The sequence below is a fragment of the Dermochelys coriacea genome, chromosome 10 (genome assembly GCF_009764565.3).
Source record: "Dermochelys coriacea isolate rDerCor1 chromosome 10, rDerCor1.pri.v4, whole genome shotgun sequence".
NCBI lineage: Eukaryota > Metazoa > Chordata > Testudines > Dermochelyidae > Dermochelys > Dermochelys coriacea.
This window is the reverse complement of record NC_050077.1, coordinates 3,447,297-3,464,835: the sequence shown is the minus strand read 5'-3', so window position 1 is coordinate 3,464,835 and position 17,539 is coordinate 3,447,297. Positions and strand designations below refer to the sequence as shown.

Sequence of the window (17,539 nt, the reverse complement as noted above, 5' to 3'; positions counted from 1 at the left end):
CCCAGCAGCGGGCGGAGGGCAGGAGAAAGCAGCCCCAGGCAGGCCTGACTGAGCGAAGGGCAGGAATGTGCCTCGCGTACATGGAGCAGAGCACAGGGGTGGGCCAGAGGGCTGGAGCGCTCTGGGCCATCTGGCACCTGGGGCAGGACTGGCTGGTCTCCTTACATCAGGTGCATACGCTGAGAGCGTCTCCATGACAGGGGAGGACGGGAGATCACCTCACTCCGCTGCCGGCTCCCTGGGGAGACAGGGGCCAAGGGTTACCTGCTGCCTCCGCAAACCCAGCTGCCCTTACCTTGACCCCTTCGGAGCCGGCATGCAGGGCATGGCTGCCACTGCCCGTACTCTGCCCGCTCCCCGAGCTCCGGGCACTGGCCACGCTCCCCGTGCTTCCCAGGCTGCTGCGGTCCCCACCTGCCGACGGGGAGGGAGAGTTAGGTGGCGGGCGATGGCAGGGCACTTCTCCGCACGCCGCGGAGACCCCGTGCTGCTGGGTGCAGCCTGGCTTGGAGGCCCCAGCAGCAGCTTCACGCCAGTGTTTCGGAGCCTCCCGTCAGCACGGATCAGCCCGCTGACGAGCCCCACCCCAGGCGAGTCCAGGGGAACACCAGCCTGCCACCAGGCAGCAGGAGCCATCAGCGTGGGGCTAAAGAAGCGGTTCCCAGGACGCGGGATCCAGTGACGAGCCCACGTACGCACAGACTGATGCAAAGGTGGCTGTACCTGCAAAGGGTTTGCGCAGCACCCAGATCTCTTCCACGGGAGCTGGAATGGCAGCCGATCCGCCCTGCGACGGCGACAGATGCGACGGGCTGTCAGACCCTCGGGAACCTTCGGAGCAGAGCGGAGAGAGTGGCGGTGAGAAGGGGTGTAGCAGCGGGGACCAGGGCAGTCTCACCCAGACGTGCACCCGGGAGGCAGGGATAACTATGCAAGCAAGAATCAGGCTGGGGTAACAAGGTTAGTCCGATCAGGGAGGATGAGGCCCTCTTCTAGCAGTTGAGGTGTGAACCCCAAGGGAGGAGAAACAAAGCAGTTTCTCCTCCCTCAGCATTCACACCTCAACTGCTAGAAGAGGGCCTCATCCCCCCGGATCGGACTAACCTCCTTATCCCTCGCCTGATTCTTGCTTGCATAGTTATCCCTGCCTCTGGGAATTTCCACTACATGCATCTGACGAAGTGGGTATTCACCCACGAAAGCTTGTGCTCCAATACGTCTGTTAGTCTATACAGTGCCACAGGACTCTTTGCCAATCTCAGGCTGGCATCACTGTGGTGACCAAAGGAGTCTGGCTGGGCATAGCACGGAACCACTGCACCACCCCTCTGCCCCCTTCTGCTGACCAACCCCACTGGCCCCCTGGGGGCAGCCTCCCAGCCTAGGCAATGCCAGGCACTGCACCCATGGGCATCACTGTCGCAGGGAGGAGATGTGGCCTTGGCATGAAGTTCCAGGGCAGCTGGGACCCACTGCATTGGAAGACACAACGTGGACTGCAACAGCTCCTCTCCCCACCCCACAGCACTGGTGTCCTCCCTGCCGACCAGAGGGCAGGCGTCCCCGGGACTCGCACAGAACAGCACGGCAACCAGCCTCTCTGGTTATTTTAAGTCCGTTGCTTAGGGAGAGTGCGCCCAGCCCCGGCAGCCGAGCGGGTACTAGACCCTCCATCACACCTTGGCCAATACACAGGGAACACATTTGTAAGGGCCCCTTGGGAGCTATCCACATGCAACAGCCCCCCGGTAAAGCTAACCCTTCACTCAGCAAGGGGTACAAGACGAGACTCAGCCAATAATAGCAGGCAGGCGCGTGCCGAACAGATGGGCAGCTGGTAAACCACTGCTGAGTCTACACTCCCAGTGGTTATTTCCTCAGTCACCGGTGGGCCCCACTCTGAGCTCAGCCCCAGGGGTGCACGAGGGAGAACCGCATGGAGGAGGGGGTTCCCCGGGGCTGTGGTGAGCACGGCGTGGTGCAGCTGGCTGCAATGGGGCTGCACACAGCCCCGGCACTGGCTCTCAGGCTACACTCTGGAGGTGTTGGAGACGGGCCATGGGAAAGGTGCTGACGGTGCCCCGGGCAGCGTTTTTACATGGGGAGAGGAGGAGGAGCAGTGGATGAAGGGCAGTCTAGGCTGAGTAGCAGGAGTCAGACCCAAGGCGGGCACCTCCTGGACCGTGCCTGTTCCAGAATGTTTCATTCCCGGTTCTCAGCCACGGGGCAGCTGCCACTGCCAGCCCCACAACATATGTTCAGGGGAGGGGGGCACAGACATTTGGAACTGGGAATGACGCTAGCTGGGTGAATGGGCTACAAGGGACCCGAGAGCTCTGTCCCACCACGAGCCACCGTGCTAGAATTCACCAGCCGCAGTCCTGCAGCGACCCCTCGGCCAGACAAACGGGGGCTGACATGGCCCAGCCCTAGCCTGGCTCCCTGCCCCCCCACCCCCAGAACAGCAAACACTTGCGGAAGTAGGACTCTCCCCACCCTCGGACATTCACCGGTCACCCCGGAGCCAGGGCCCGTGTCCCCCCCACAGCTGGTGGGAAGTTGCTGCCAGGTCAGATTTGGGAGAAGGCAGCTCAGCATCGCTGCGGGGACGACGGAGCTTAATGGTCTCACCAAGCCAGCCTCCTGGCACGGCAAGGAGACGGGAGAGAGACAGACATTGAAGGCTGGAGTCTCTCGCGAACTGTAAGCTGACTAGCACATAGCCAGCGGGCCGGGCCGTGGCTCGGGGACGAACAGACCCTTTCCAGAATTGGGAACCTTGCTACAGACCTTGCCCCCTCCCCCTGGGCCAGGCTTGGTCTGCACTGGGGGCTCCAGGCTCGGCAGGGGGCTGCACTGACCCTCACACACTTTGCCTAGAGGGGCGGAGCCGCTATTTGCACTGGTGGAGCTGAGCCCTGCGTGCTCTCGGGGTGCAGATCAGCACCACTGGGAGAGGCCTTGGAGAGGAGCTGGGGAGCCCTGCTGGGGCCTGGCCCCTCCACCACAGAGCGCAGGGTGGTCAGTGAATGGCAGCAAAGCCCATTGCCCTGGCGGCCCCCGAGCACTGAGCGAGCCCGACGCCTGCCCGGGGAGCCTCAAGACTTGAGAATTCCCCATACGGCGGCTCGGAGGGCAACTGCAATGGGCTGAGGGAGGGTGCCAGCCGGGACATCTCTGCAGGCCAGCTGCCAGCGCTCCTCCCAATGCTCTGATCTGCTTGACTTTGCCTAGGGGATGGGATGCCAGTGCCCCCAAAGTAAAGGGGGGCTGGACCCTGCTTGTGGTTGGCCAGGGCAGCAAGGCCCCGGTCCCCCGGGATGGGCTCTGAATAAGCGCAGCAAGTCATGACCCAGGAACCTCAGTGCTGCCCCCCCGACTCACATGAAGCAGCCCCTCCCTGACTGCAGGTGCAACTCACACGCCATCGGAGGGGTGGGGGGGTCTGTCCCCTCTAGTGGCACTGAGACCACTTAAAGAGAGAGTTAAATGAGTCTGCTCTACAGCCCTAGCTAACAGCAGGAGGCTTTTAGCTCACGCAGTAGAGACTTATGCACTAAGCTCCAGAGGTGCCCGGTTCGATCCCGAAGCCCGGGGTCTGTCAGTGTTACACATGGACCGCCCATGGAGGCAGGCACATGCCCATGCACATAGGGGAAGCTGAATCCAGCCCTTGGGGAATGCCTGGGAAAACACGGGCCTAGGAGCCACTGGGAAGTGACAACACAAGGCCCCAAGTTCCTCATCAGCTGGCCTTCCCTGAGACCTGTGTTTATTTCACCTGAGGAGTCACTCTCTGTGCTTTCCAAGGCCCAGTCGGCGACTCGCTCGGCAGTTCCATGGTCTTAGCCTGGAAACCCCCCCTTGCCTCTAGCCCTGGTCTGAGGGAGCGGAAGGGAAGACGGCTCTCTGCGCACAGATGATGTCAAAGCGCCCAGCTCTGGGCCCCACGCTGTGATGTTTGCTGGAGAGCCGGGAGAGGGGAGCCCACCTGTGTTATGTAAAGTAAGCCCCTCTTGGGGTCTGCAAACAGATCTCTCAGCAGCGAGCGAAGAGATTTAACAAATGGCTCACACTGGCGCAGGGAATTTCCGCTGGATTTGAAGGAGTTTCAAAGTGGGTCATGCTGGGGGCGTGCTCCGCCACTGAGGAAAGCAGCCCTGTGCAGGAGGCGTACGGCTCCCAAGAGGGTTAAAACAGGCAGAGCCATTTCCCCGCATGCAGGGCCACACAACGAGGGGTTTGCAGATTGCACCAGAGAAACAACTCAACCCAACTGCACAAAGACTCAATGCTGCCATTTCCCTGGAGATTCCTGTCAACAAACACGCATTTCTTATCCCCCTGCCAACCCCCGCGCCAGGAAAACCAGAGTTAAAGGGAAGTGGCTCAGCAAACTCTTTCCTCGCACCTGAAAGAGAAACAGAAAAGCTGGTTGAAAAAGGAAATGGAGAAAACTGGAGATTACTCAGCATGCCCCTGGCCTGGCAATGCTCTAAACCAGCTGGAGAGAGACTGCCAGTTCCCACGGGGAGGGGGAAGGTTTGTTAAGAGACCCACAGGTATGATGCTGATGCACCAGAATTTAAACCTTTCATCTGCTCCTGTCTCTATTAGCCCTCTGAAAGGAACAAACACCACTGTCATTCGTTTCCAGATGGGGTCAGTGGCCTGATAGCCTGCTTCTTGGAATGCCCAGGACCTGGAAAACCCAACTGTGGCTGGCTATAGCCACAGACAGGGCTCTGCCAGACCCATGGACTAACTGCATGAGACTAGAAGCAATCAAATTGGCAGCTCAGCCCGGGGGGAAGTTTCCTGCCTGACCCCAGCGGCAGAGCCCTTGTGCATTTCATCGTTGCTGGTGTCACTGCAGATGCTATCTGTATGCATTAAACCGCTTCAGTTTGCGCACAGGCTGCAGTGCAGGGCAGATTGTGCAGGGTGATAAAGCCACTGCAAGGGCTGAAAAGAGAGGACCACAAGATGGAACTTGTCTGCTCTGCATTAGCCAGGACTTCATCAGCACTCAGGCAGGCCAGCAGTGCGGAGTAATGCCCAGTGGAAGGAGACGGCGAAGAGGGAAGTGCAATCTGCCTGAGATTAAACAGAGGGGAAATGACAGGCAGCCCCCTAGACATGCACCCACCCAGCTAAGGTTTGGCACATTGACCTTTCCTCCACATTATTTTATGGCGAGGCCTTTCTGCATTTCCTCCCTCCATACTAAGCAGCATCGCAGCCTCCGTGCCTCGGTTCTTCCCCAGTGAATTCAGTGACGGACTGACAGACATCCTCCGCGCACAGAGCAGACACGTCACCCCCATTCCCTGGGCACATTCGGTCCTGGAGCTCTCTGTGGGTTAATGTTCAACCAGAGGGTAATTTCTGGAGTCATCTCAGCACTGGCCAGAGACATGATACGTAAGGCACCAACAGCTGCCAGCATCCCTGCCACCCTGGAGCACGCACCATATCTGCACATCAGGCACGGTTGAGATGACGGGATGGGGGGGGCAGATCAGTGAGACATCCAGCGAGGAGAGGAAATGAACCATGAGCAGTGAGCGGTGGCTGGGCCTCGATATTAAATATCCTTTCCCCCAGTAGGTGCTTAGAGACTGTAATCAAGTCACCCCTTAACCCTCCCTTTGCTAAGCTAGATAGAGCTCCTGGAGTCTATCCCTAGAAGGCAGGTTTTCTAATCCTTTAAACATTCCCGTGGCTCTTCTTGGAGCCCTCTCCAATTCATCAGCCGCCTCCTTGAACTGTGGCCTCCAGAACTGGCCACGGGATTCCAGCCGCGGTGGCCCCAGTGCCGAACATGGGGATAAAAGGAGCTCTGCTAGGTTCAGCCACAGCTAACCCGGCTGGGCAACCCGGCCTGGCACAGCAGCAGGGAGCACACAGCAGGGAACATCCCCGAGAGCGGCAGGGAGAGGATCTAACAAGCCGTCCCCGTCCCGAGCTTCCCCGCTTGCATGGTGGTGCCCTGGCATGGCACTAGGGGGCACTCTTCTGCTGGAATAGCTACTTTAAGGAGACATCAAAATGAGGTGTAGACCCTCCGTGTGTATCAAAGATCCCATGGCACAGGTGCTAGACTCATGCCCCGGGCACTCTCCAGCGGGGGAAATGACACATGCCTGCCTAGAACTGCTCCTACCATTTCAACTTGAAGTTAGGGGTCTCCATTTCCTCTCCTCACCATCTGCAGGGTCACAGGTACACAGCCAGCTCGCTGCAGCCATGACCACCGGGCAGCCTCCGTGCAGTGGACACAAAGGCATGGCCCAGCTTGCACAGAGAAGCAAGAGCCACCAGCCCTGGGGGAATTTCGCTCTGCAGAAGAGACCAATGCACTGGAGCGGGATTAGTGCTCACCAGCACAGCTTTCGGGGAGCACCTCCAAACCCCAGGGAGCACCTCCAGCAGCCCAGCACTGCCTGCCTAAGGGGAAAGGGGAATCTACTGCCCGGAGCCTCCCATGCAAGAGCCAGCCCCACTTAGCCAGCGTGCCCAGGCTCCCAGCACTAGGTGATGCATACAGGGCAGCTGGAGCCTTGTGTTCTGGGTCTGTACAGCGCCGGGCACAGCGGGGCCCTGGTCTGTGACGGGGGCTCTAGGCGCTACGGTGATACACATACTAAGTACCGGAATCCTCCCAAGATAGCCACAGACCTGGCGGCAATTGACATAAGAGGCAAACCCAGATCCAACTCCTGAGCACACCAGCCAAATGCTCCACAGCCTTACCCTGCTGCCCACAGCTCCCACCAGCCTGTCTGGCCCCAGGGGAACTTCTCCAGTGCAGCACTGACGGCTCTCCCACCACCCCACATCCTCACTGCCCGGGACCTCCCAGTGCCACGCCAATCCGCCGCTGCAGCTACTTGGGCCCAACTAGCCCAAGTCAATGCTGCTCTAAGTGGGTACCAAGCCGGCTCCAGATCAGAAGAGTATCAAGATATGTTTCTGGTCACCTTTGCACCCCACCTCCCCAGTCTCGGGCCCCTTATGTCTCAAATTACTTCACCAGAGACTGTCGAGAGTTGCTTCCTGCTTCGCTGTTCAAACATTCACTTGAAGGCTCTCTGAAAAAAAGAACTAGCAGCCCATAGAATCATAGAATCATAGAATATCAGGGTTGGAAGGGACCCCAGAAGGTCATCTAGTCCAACCCCCTGCTCAAAGCAGGACCAAGTCCCAGTTAAATCATCCCAGCCAGGGCTTTGTCAAGCCTGACCTTAAAAACCTCTAAGGAAGGAGATTCTACCACCTCCCTAGGTAACGCATTCCAGTGTTTCACCACCCTCTTAGTGAAAAAGTTTTTCCTAATATCCAATCTAAACCTCCCCCATTGCAACTTGAGACCATTACTCCTCGTTCTGTCATCTGCTACCATTGAGAACAGTCTAGAGCCATCCTCTTTGAAACCCCCTTTCAGGTAGTTGAAAGCAGCTATCAAATCCCCCCTCATTCTTCTCTTCTGCAGACTAAACAATCCCAGCTCCCTCAGCCTCTCCTCATAAGTCATGTGCTCTAGACCCCTAATCATTTTCGTTGCCCTTCGTTGTACTCTTTCCAATTTATCCACATCCTTCCTGTAGTGTGGGGCCCAAAACTGGACACAGTACTCCAGATGAGGCCTCACCAGTGTCGAATAGAGGGGAACGATCACGTCCCTCGATCTGCTCGCTATGCCCCTACTTATACATCCCAAAATGCCATTGGCCTTCTTGGCAACAAGGGCACACTGCTGACTCATATCCAGCTTCTCGTCCACTGTCACCCCTAGGTCCTTTTCCGCAGAACTGCTGCCGAGCCATTCGGTCCCTAGTCTGTAGCGGTGCATTGGATTCTCCATCCTAAGTGCAGGGTCCTGCACTTATCCTTATTGAACCTCATTAGATTTCTTTTGGCCCAATCCTCCAATTTGTCTAGGTCCTTCTGTATCCTATCCCTCCCCTCCAGCGTATCTACCACTCCTCCCAGTTTAGTATCATCCGCAAATTTGCTGAGAGTGCAATCCACACCATCCTCCAGATCATTTATGAAGATATTGAACAAAACGGGCCCCAGGACCGACCCCTGGGGCACTCCACTTGACACCGGCTGCCAACTAGACATGGAGCCATTGATCACTACCCGTTGAGCCCGACAATCTAGCCAGCTTTCTACCCACCTTATAGTGCATTCATCCAGCCCATACTTCCTTAACTTGCTGACAAGAATGCTGTGGGAGACCGTGTCAAAAGCTTTGCTAAAGTCAAGAAACAATACATCCACTGCTTTCCCTTCATCCACAGAACCAGTAATCTCATCATAAAAGGCGATTAGATTAGTCAGGCATGACCTTCCCTTGGTGAATCCATGCTGACTGTTCCTGATCACTTTCCTCTCCTCTAAGTGCTTCAGGATTGATTCTTTGAGGACCTGCTCCATGATTTTTCCAGGGACTGAGGTGAGGCCATTGGTACACAAGGAGAGATCCCACAGTCCAGTTGGCTTTCCCTTTACTGCTGCCATGTCCGCTGCCATGCACCCTACAGTGCAGCAAGGACATTGCTGGGCGAGTCCCCACACATGCTGTCCTGGCAGCAATGTGGAGAGCGGGGAACTGTGCAGCTCAGGAAGAGCATGACAATGGTCTCAGAGCAGCAATGCGGGCCCTGTGACATTATCACATGCTTGCAGTGAGCCAACTCTTGCAGTATTTGGTGTCTATCTTAAAGCCCCAGCTCCTGGAGTCACGGGATTCTGGGAGAGTCTCAGCTTCCGCTTTTCTCATAGCCCTTGTGGTTGCAGAGAAAAGCCTGGAAATGTGACCTGAGTGTGCCCCGAGGCCTCTGAAGCAAAGAAAGCAAAGAACTCCCACATTAATTATCAGCATTGTTCAATTTCTCAATTGCAAGCCAATCCAGTGATTTGGGGGACCTGCCTCTGGATTTTTAACAGTAGGGGTTAGCCGTAGTGCCCATTTATTCTTGTCTCTCAGGGCAGACTGTCAGCAGAGAACTCCCCATTCCCTCCCCGGGTCACTAGTGACCCTGCAGATTGCTCCAGCCCAAAGGGTCAGAACAGCCCCCCATGTGTACGTCCCTCTCCTCATGAGTTTCCGTGACTCTGGGCGCTTCCCTCAGCCAGGGCCATGAAAGCGGACGGTCAGCTTCACCACCTGGCTCTCCTGCTGAGCTAGCCCAGGGCTGGTGCCTTTGGCTTCCCGGCACTGAAAACAACGGTTTGAACCAATCTTTGTTTTGTTTTCAGCCATAACATCATGTTTAGAACTTGGCTTCCGCAACACCTTTGACAGTTACAAGTTCTGCACCTTGGGGCCGATTCTTGCTGACGATGGGCCCGATTCTCCACTGCCAGGCCCCTCGTGTGTTCCTTACACCCCAGTGCAAGGTGGGTGCAGAACAGACGGGCAATGTCTGACACTGGTTTGGCACAAGGAGCAGGAGGATGGCACACCAGGCCCAACGGCTGCAATGTAGACATCTCCAGGGCTCAATGGTTTTGGTTGTAATTAGATAAGCACTTTAAATGTTTAGCATGGCTCTTAATTAGGAGAAGCTCCAGGAGCCCAAGCATTTGCTGTGTTAGGCAGCCCGCGACACACACCGATGCTGTCTAGTCGAGGGACTGCCTGTCTGGCATTCAGATGAGTGGCTGGCACTGCATGTACCGGGGAGCTGCTGCGGTATTGTGCCACAGTGCTAGGCTGCCTGGCAGCAGAGGGGAGGAAAGGAGGCAGAGAGTCGAACCAGCAAGGAACAAATTGGGATCCACACACCTACACTCAGCTGGTCCCACTGAGCCAGTGGACCCACGGCAGAGGACAGCCCCACCTGCTTGGTTGTTGTGGCATCAAACGGGCTCAGAACATCAGCCCTGCCCAGGACCCCCTGTGCCTCAGGGCCCTCTCCATGAAACAACTCCCCGTGACCCTGCTGCATCTGGGCAGCAGCTTGGCAGGGAACCACAGCAGCTGCACCTAAGACCTCAACTGTACCAGTAGCCTCCAGCTGGCTACAGAGTGCTGTTTCCCACCATGGCACTTCGACCACCCATTGCAAGACTGGGGTTTGGCGCCTGGTGGAGACCGAATGAGGAGAGCATTCTGCAGGGATGCCCCCTCTCTGGCCCTGCCTGCAGAAGCATGTCAGGATTCTTTATAGGGCAGAGCGCCCACTGAATGGGCCGAGGGCGGTGACCGGGGATGGCAGCCACCCTCCCGCTAGGGAGTTCTGCAGCCCGAAGGACCATTCGGGACACCCCCCTGACCTGGGCAGGGAGTGACCATAAGAGATCCATCATGCCACTCTCATGCCACAGCCGCTCTGGAAAGGAAAGGAGGGGGTTGGGCAGACACCCCCACTCACACACGCACCAAAGCAAACCAAGGGGGAGGGGAAGGCAACCCAAAAAAGAAACACAAACCAAATGAAAACCCATGAAGCGAGCGGTGAACTACCTGGTCCATAAGGCAGCTCCTCTGCAGTGCTATGGGGGAGCCTGTGATAGCCAAAGGAACTGAAAAGAGGCAGATGGGAATGTGGTGGAGGAGGTGGAGGTGGAGGCAAGAAATGGAACAGATGGGACGAGGAGTCACCGTTAAGCACAGTCGCCCTGGGAGCTGGGAGCGGGATCTTTTGGTAGTGGTGGGGAATGGTGACTGCGCCCCACAGACCTGCTAATAAAAACATAACAAGAGACAAAATGAAAAAGAAGCAAATAATCAAGAGACACATAAAGCCACCAAAACCAACTGGCCAAAACGAAAGCAAAACCAAGCCAGGAAGGAGCACCGCATCGCACCCGGACCCCTCGGGAATCCAGCCCCTCTGGGCTGCGGGGACTGGACCCAACCCCAGAGGGCAGATTCCAGCTCCCTGCTATGAGAGCCTCCCCGGTGCCGGCTGGCTGGAAACCAACAGGCCACAGAACTCCAGGCAGCCTCTCTCCAAACCCAAATGGAGCAGCAGTGCCTGGACCACACGGTTGCTAGCTGGCGGAGACCAGAACCTGCTGTGCCAAGCACTCTGCCCCTCAGCTACAGGACAGGCAACGAGCGCCATCAGGGCCCGAGGCTCAGGGGGACCCTCAACTTCCCCTTGACGCATGCGTGACCCTGCAACCAGTGGGGGGCAGCAGTGTGTGGACTCCCAGTGGCACTTCCCAGCCAGAGCTGGGGTGGCAAATCGCTCACGCTGACCCCAGCACTGTCCCTGGGAGTGACACCAACCCACCCTCCAGAGCGGGACACAGCCATCACCATGGGACAAGGGGCTTGCACACACACAACCTGCCCCTCCGCTGGGTACACCCAGGCACAGCCAGCGACTGGGGCAGGTGCAGGAGCCGCAAGCTGGCTTCCCACTGCTAGAATAACATCCAGGATTAAGAAGCGTGAGCCGTCCAGCACTCAGCTCTACACGTAGCTCTGGAAACGAGACTCCAGATCCCGCACAAGTAGGCAGCAACCTGGCCCGTCACAGCCCGATGCACACTCTGGGTCCAGCAAAAGCCACCTGATTATGTCCCCCCTATTCACACCCCAGGAAGAACTGTCCCTCCTCTGCTCCCTGCACAAACACCCCAGCCCCTGGCCTCCTGACACCTGGTTCCCTGGGCCAGCCATTGAAGCTGGTGTGTTTTCCATCCTTTGGGAGTAGGTCTTGGTGCTCCAGGTGTGCTGGGGAGGGGCCCCATTTGCCTCTTTTGTCAAAGCCAGGGGAGGCACCTGGAGGACAGAGAGGGCGCTTTGATCAGAGGGGCATGAAGGCCCCAGCACTGCATGCAGCACTGAGGCCTCGACCTCACTGCAAACATGCAACCCCCAAGGTCTACCGTAGGACCCTGGCAGCTGCCACTCCAAGGCCCTGGCTGGCACCAAGGCTCAGAGCCCAGAATGGAACGGCGAGAGGCCGAAGATTTACAGCTAACGGGATTACTTTCCTTGCAGTGCCAAATGAAAAACACCCACAGCTCTCCAAGAACAGGACGGATCTGCGTCTCCACCAGGGAAACAGCCCCTGAGCCATGGCTGGGGGGGTCTCATTACTTTGAGGAACCCGCCTACTTTCTGCAGCTTGCCAAACTAAAGACAAATCTCCTGGTCTCCCTGATCTGCAGTGATAACCACAGCTCTGGCACAACTCTGTTCATAGCATATCCAGGTTGGAAGGGACCTCAGGAGCTCATCTAGTCCAACCCCCTGCTCAAAGCAGGACCAATCCTCAAGTTTTGCCCCGATCCCCTAAATGGCCCCCTCAAGGGTTGAACTCACAACCCTGGGTTTAGTAGGCCAAGGCTCAAACCACTGAGCTATCCCTCCCCCACATGTTCCTTCGGTGCATTTCTGTGCCCTGGTGCCATCAGCCAGTGTTGGAAAAATCGCCCCATAACAGAGCCTCTCCCTGCCTTCCTCTCTTCAGATGCCCAAAGAGTGAAAGGTTACTCAGGTCTGGCTCATTTCAGCTCTAACGTGAAGGCTGCCACCCCCTGGGCATGCCCCATGACTGCCAGCTGGGCTAAGACCCCACAGTGACTGCGGAGCCAGGTTAGAACTCGACAGCAGATGGGATCCAGTCACCGCGTCGCTAGACGCCACCCCCGTGACCGTGTCACTGGGCTGAACCCGGGCCTACTCCCCGCAGCAGTCCTTGGATCCTGCTACCAGGACGGTGCAGAGCCTGTCGTCCAGCGGCTCCTCAGCTAACGCGCCACGTCACCGCAGCTCAGCCAAAGGCATGCCGCGATCCACGGGACAGCCCTGGCTGAATCGCTCCCTGCCCGTTCCTTGGGCTTTCAAGTGTGGCTCTCTGAACAGCGACGCGGAGTCGGCAGCACCACGCGCTTGGTCTCCCAGGACTCCAGGGCAGAGGTTTTCAGGTTACAAATCAGGAGGTGGCTTTTCTAGCCGTCAGCCCTGCAAAGAGCCTGGGATCTGAGCGCCATGCCAGGCTGTGCCCGCAGTGCACCTCATCCCCAAGGACAGAGGTCTGCAGTGCCAGCTCTGCAGCACTGCAGCCCCTACCTTAGGAATCCCGCGCGGCCCCATTGCCTTGCCCAGGTTGGCCCTGGTGCAGCCAGTCAGGACTTGACTCTGCCGGCAATGCACAAGAGGGAACGGCTCCAGCTCACCCCCCAGGGCTGCGCTTCCTCCCCCTCCCCGCCTTGCACTCAGGTGACCCAGGTGGAAAAGAGGACAAAAGGTGGAAGGCAGGGGAGAATGAGGGCCCCAGGGCGGGTTAACAGGGCTGGCACGGGGGAAAGCGTCTCGATTTGTTAGCTGAGCGAGTCGGATCTGACACCCCTGAGGCCAAGGTGACCACAACACCCCATTCTTAGAGCCACCTTCCAGAGCACAACAGCCTTCCACAACAGAGCGTGGGAAGGGGAGGATCTCTGGGCTCTGGCAGGTCTCCAAGGTCTGAGCTGACCTCTTCCGACATGCTTGTTTTCACCCCGACGCAGCCCCTGCTGCCCGAGCCCGGAGCCAGCTTCCTCCGCAGACCCAGGAGCCGCAAAAACCTCTCCCAACAGGTGACGCCGCAGACCGGTCAGGACCCTGGTCTGGGGGGAGCTGGTGAATGGTGAAAACTGGCCTGTGCGAAGCAGGGGCTCTGCCGTAGACCCCCCGATCCTATGGGCATGAGACACATAGGAACCACAGCCAGAAACCCCACTGCCTGGGCAGCCAGCTCGCTGAGCAACTGGTGTCCACACAGCCCTGGGGTGCACCTGGGCATGGCCAGGGAGCTGCTCTCGCCCCCTGCGGGGTGTACCCCATCACAGGGCGTGGGCTCCCCACCTAGGAAAAGCTGGGAGTCACTCCAGAGCCATGCCACGGGTTGGCCAGCGGGGGGTGTGCAGGAGAAGCTCTTCCAGCCCCTCCCCAGCAGACCCTCTCTGCACCCAGCTAGCATGTGGCTTCTACCAGCTGCCCAGGCATCCACTCCCCCCCCCAGGTGCTCTCCCAGCCTGCCCCACCCCGCCAAACCCCACTGGGTGCTCTCCCCCCATCTGCCCTGCCCTGCCCCCCCACCAAGCGCTCTCTAGGAGCAGGGTCAGAACCCCAGAGCCGCCCCAGCTAGAACGAGACACGCTCCAGCGCAGAAACCTCCCCCACCCCCCGCACCCAACCCCGCTCCACCTCGCAGGCAAGCCCCTGGCATCGCGCCCCAAAGAGCCACGCCCAGGCCCATGGAGGGCATATGGCACAGAGGGGAGATCCCCTCCGCTGCCGGCGCAGCCCATGAGAGCTGATCTCTGCCGGCAGGGAGAGAGCAAAGGGCCGCAGGGCCCAGCCCGGATGGCAGTGGGTGCCAGGCCAGCACGAGGGTGGGCACTGCGTGCCCCCATGGCCGGCTGCAGCGCTGAACATGTGCTGAGCTTTCGGGCTGGTTGGCCTGCATAGCCTCCCGTCCCCCGAGGGCAGGTTGCCACAAGCCAGCCGGTCACTGCTCCCCTGCAGGGTTTGCACGGGAACAGGATCGTGGCCCCTTGGCAGCTCCAGCAGCTCCGGTCCTCAGTGGGTGGTGCTACAACCAGCTGCTGTGGAAAGGAGCAAGGCCCTGGGTGAGGGGAGGGCAGATGGGCTACTAAGAACAGAAATCCAGGGCCAGATTCAGAGCAGCGGTGCAGGGAGGGGTGAATTCCCGTCCCATAGGAGCTCTGCCAGCTGGGAGCTGCGCAGTCAGCTCTGGCCATGCCCCTTTCCCAGCCAGCCATGCCCACCATCGAAGCCACGCCTCTCCCCGCAGGCCCCAGGCCACACCACGTGGGACCTTGGCCACGGCCGAAGCCCTGGAGGAACCTGGCCCCGCGCTCCCATCTCAGCTGGGGGTCAGAGCAGGGCTCGCACTCGCAGGGTCCCTGCTCCTGGCGGCATCTAGCAGTGCCCCTTGTACCCTCCCACGATACCCGTGGGGCTCGCAGGCCCATCCGGGGAGACCCAGCCCAGGCCCGGTGCCCGGGTGCTGGGTGCGGAGGCGGCAGGGCCTGACGTGCGCCGGGCGGAGGTTGGGGAGGGAAGGGTCTTTGCCTGTGCGCTTGCTGATCGCTTCCACGAGGCTGGACGGGAAATAGCCCACGCGGTCATTGCCGGTCCGGTTGTCATGGATACAGCCCTTCCACCTGCCGTCCGCGTGCTGCTCCAGAACCTGCACAACAGAAAGGCCCGGAGAGGGGGGCGCTCGCTGGCGGGACTGGGGCACGGCCGTGGGGACGGGAACCAGCCGGCGGAAGAGAAGGGGGCAACATCCTGCTCCAAGCTCCTGCCAGCGAGGGCTGATACCCCGGGTTGGCGGCCGGTGATCTGCTGCACCCATCTCGGCAGCAAGGGGGCAGTGGCACTGGGAGGGACCATAGGGAATGGCCCAGTACTGGCCAGGTTGGGGGGTGGGGCAGGGACCGTAGGGAATGGCCGGCGCTGGGCAGGTGGTGGGGGGGGCAGGGACCATAGGGAATAATCCGGTGCTGGCCAGGTGGGGGGGGCAGAGACCGTAGGGAACAGCCCAGCACTGGCCAGGTGGGGGGGGCAGGGACCGTAGGGAACGGCCTGGCGCTGGCCAGGTGGCAGGACTAGAGGGGCAGGCAGAAGGGGCAGCCCGTGTCCACCTCTGCCCAGGCACGACTCTGAAAGTGACCAAGAACGCGTAAAGGACCGAACTCAGTGACCGACGACTCAGACGAGGGGGGCAAGTCTCCTGCCAGCCCACGGGCTTGGGTGGCAGCCCCATCCCCCCAACATGGGGACAGGCTGCTCCCATCTCTGCAAGCGCTGGGTGTGGCCGAAGCGCCTCTGCCTCCCTGCCCAGCCCCTCGCTACGCGGGCAAAGGCTTCTTTAGTCCTTTCCCATCCCAGCTAGTCCTGTCTTCTCCGACCGGGCTCTTGCTACCCTCCTCGGCATTGATCCCACCACCCCCGGCCCAACTGCAGCCTGAGCTCACCAATGCGAGTGTGCCAGCAGCTGCCCGGGCAGCTTGGGGCCAGCGAAGGGCTCTGGCTTGGGGCACTAAGGGGCAGTAGGATCCTCCCTCCCCGTGAGCAGAGGGGGGCTGAAGGGCAGGCTGCTGGAGGGAGGGGACTTGGGTCATGGGGGCCGTGAACTCAGCCCTAGCCTGGCCCGCCGCTGCCAGCACTGACCGCGCCCGCACCATGCCCGGCTCTGCAAGCAACTCACAGTGATGACGTCCCCGGCTTTCACGTTCAGGCTGGTCAGGTCGTAGTTGTTGCAATAATCTTTAACGGCCCTGACCTGCAGCGCCGCCGAGGCATCTGCCAAGAGAGCAGGAGGGAAGCGTCGGAGAGAAAGCTCCACAAAGTAACCTCTCTCCCCCACCCCCCAGCAAGAGCTCTGGGCTCCCTGGCGAGTAACAGGGGACAGGAGTCCCCTGTAGCTAGAGCAGCGAAGGGAGAGCACCCACTTCAGCAATGAGCCGCGCCAACCAGAACCTGAATGCAGCACTAGACCGGACTATCCTGTTCAGCCACGAAGAGGCACCGTGCGTAGCCGAACCTCAGCCAGGCCCGGCAGAGCATTACAGGATCCTAAGATGAACACAGTGGGTGTCCACGCGAGCTCAGTGCCCGGTCCACATCTGGTACAGAGCCCCTGCCCGGGAGCCCACAGCCCTTTGAATCAGAATCAGAACTGAGGCATCAGCAACTGACAGGCAGCCACCTCTGGGGGAAAACGTGGCAGCTGTTTAACAGCAATACCGCTGAATGGCTGAGGACAGTGATAAAGGACATGACAGTTCTGGAGCAGGAGTTAGGCCAGGGCACCAGGGCTAACAGCCCTATGCATGTGCCCCAAGCAGCTCTTGAGTTGATACACTCGACCTTCATAGGTGGGTCAGAGTCCAAGCACCAAGCCCATCAGGTGGCCGGGAGCTCCCTGCATGCGGCTCTGCCTGGGCTGGCCAGACACTAGGCCACAAATCCCCTTCCTGGTGCAGAGGAGCCGCGACTTCGCCTCCTGAGTGTTAAACGCCTCAGCCGGAGTGGAGCATGAGGGGCCGCGGCGTGAGCCCAGAACTCACCTCCCACCCCAGGGTGGCAGAGCAGCTCAGAGCCGGCTGGGAGTCACCGCCCTGCCCTTGGCAACAGCAGGGCAGGCCGGGGCTTTGCTCCCATCAGCACGGATGGCAGCCAGTGGAGCGCGCTGCTCCCCCACCCTGGTGGGATGTGAGCGGACCCCAGGCACCCACAGCACCTGCCCCTGGAGGGAACCCCCCGTACCCCGCAGCATCTGCTTGATCTCCTTGCTGGCTTGGGTGGCAGTGAACTGGTGGACGATGTCTAGCGCCGTCTGGCTGTAGGTGTTCCGGATGTGGGCGTTGATCCCGCTCTGAAATACGGAGAGACCGATGGGGGAAGCTCCAGGCTGGCCACAGAGCTGCCCCCGCCACTGGCCACAGCCGCCACACCCAGCCTGCCGGCAGCTCAGGGGTGCCACAGCGAGACTAGCGACTCCCACTCGGACAGATGCCCACACGCTCTCGGCCTCGTGAGCCGCGCGTG

At 59.6% G+C, this 17,539-nt stretch overlaps 1 protein-coding gene across 2 annotated transcripts in view; it reads right to left on the bottom strand.

Annotated features, from left to right (window-relative positions):
- Window positions 1–17,539, bottom strand: part of CASKIN1 (CASK interacting protein 1) — a 162,051-nt gene that overhangs the window by 24,516 nt on the left and 119,996 nt on the right. Inside the window, exons 8-13 of one of the 2 annotated variants that reach the window (XM_043493694.1) lie at window positions 17,258–17,366; window positions 16,197–16,291; window positions 15,056–15,173; window positions 10,481–10,699; window positions 724–831; window positions 296–414 (exon numbers count right to left, since the gene is read on the bottom strand). In XM_043493694.1, the coding sequence (XP_043349629.1) occupies window positions 296–414; window positions 724–831; window positions 10,481–10,699; window positions 15,056–15,173; window positions 16,197–16,291; window positions 17,258–17,366 (768 nt within the window). The remainder of the gene's footprint in view (window positions 1–295; window positions 415–723; window positions 832–10,480; window positions 10,700–15,055; window positions 15,174–16,196; window positions 16,292–17,257; window positions 17,367–17,539) is intronic. The other variant, XM_038420504.2, reaches the window with a different exon arrangement.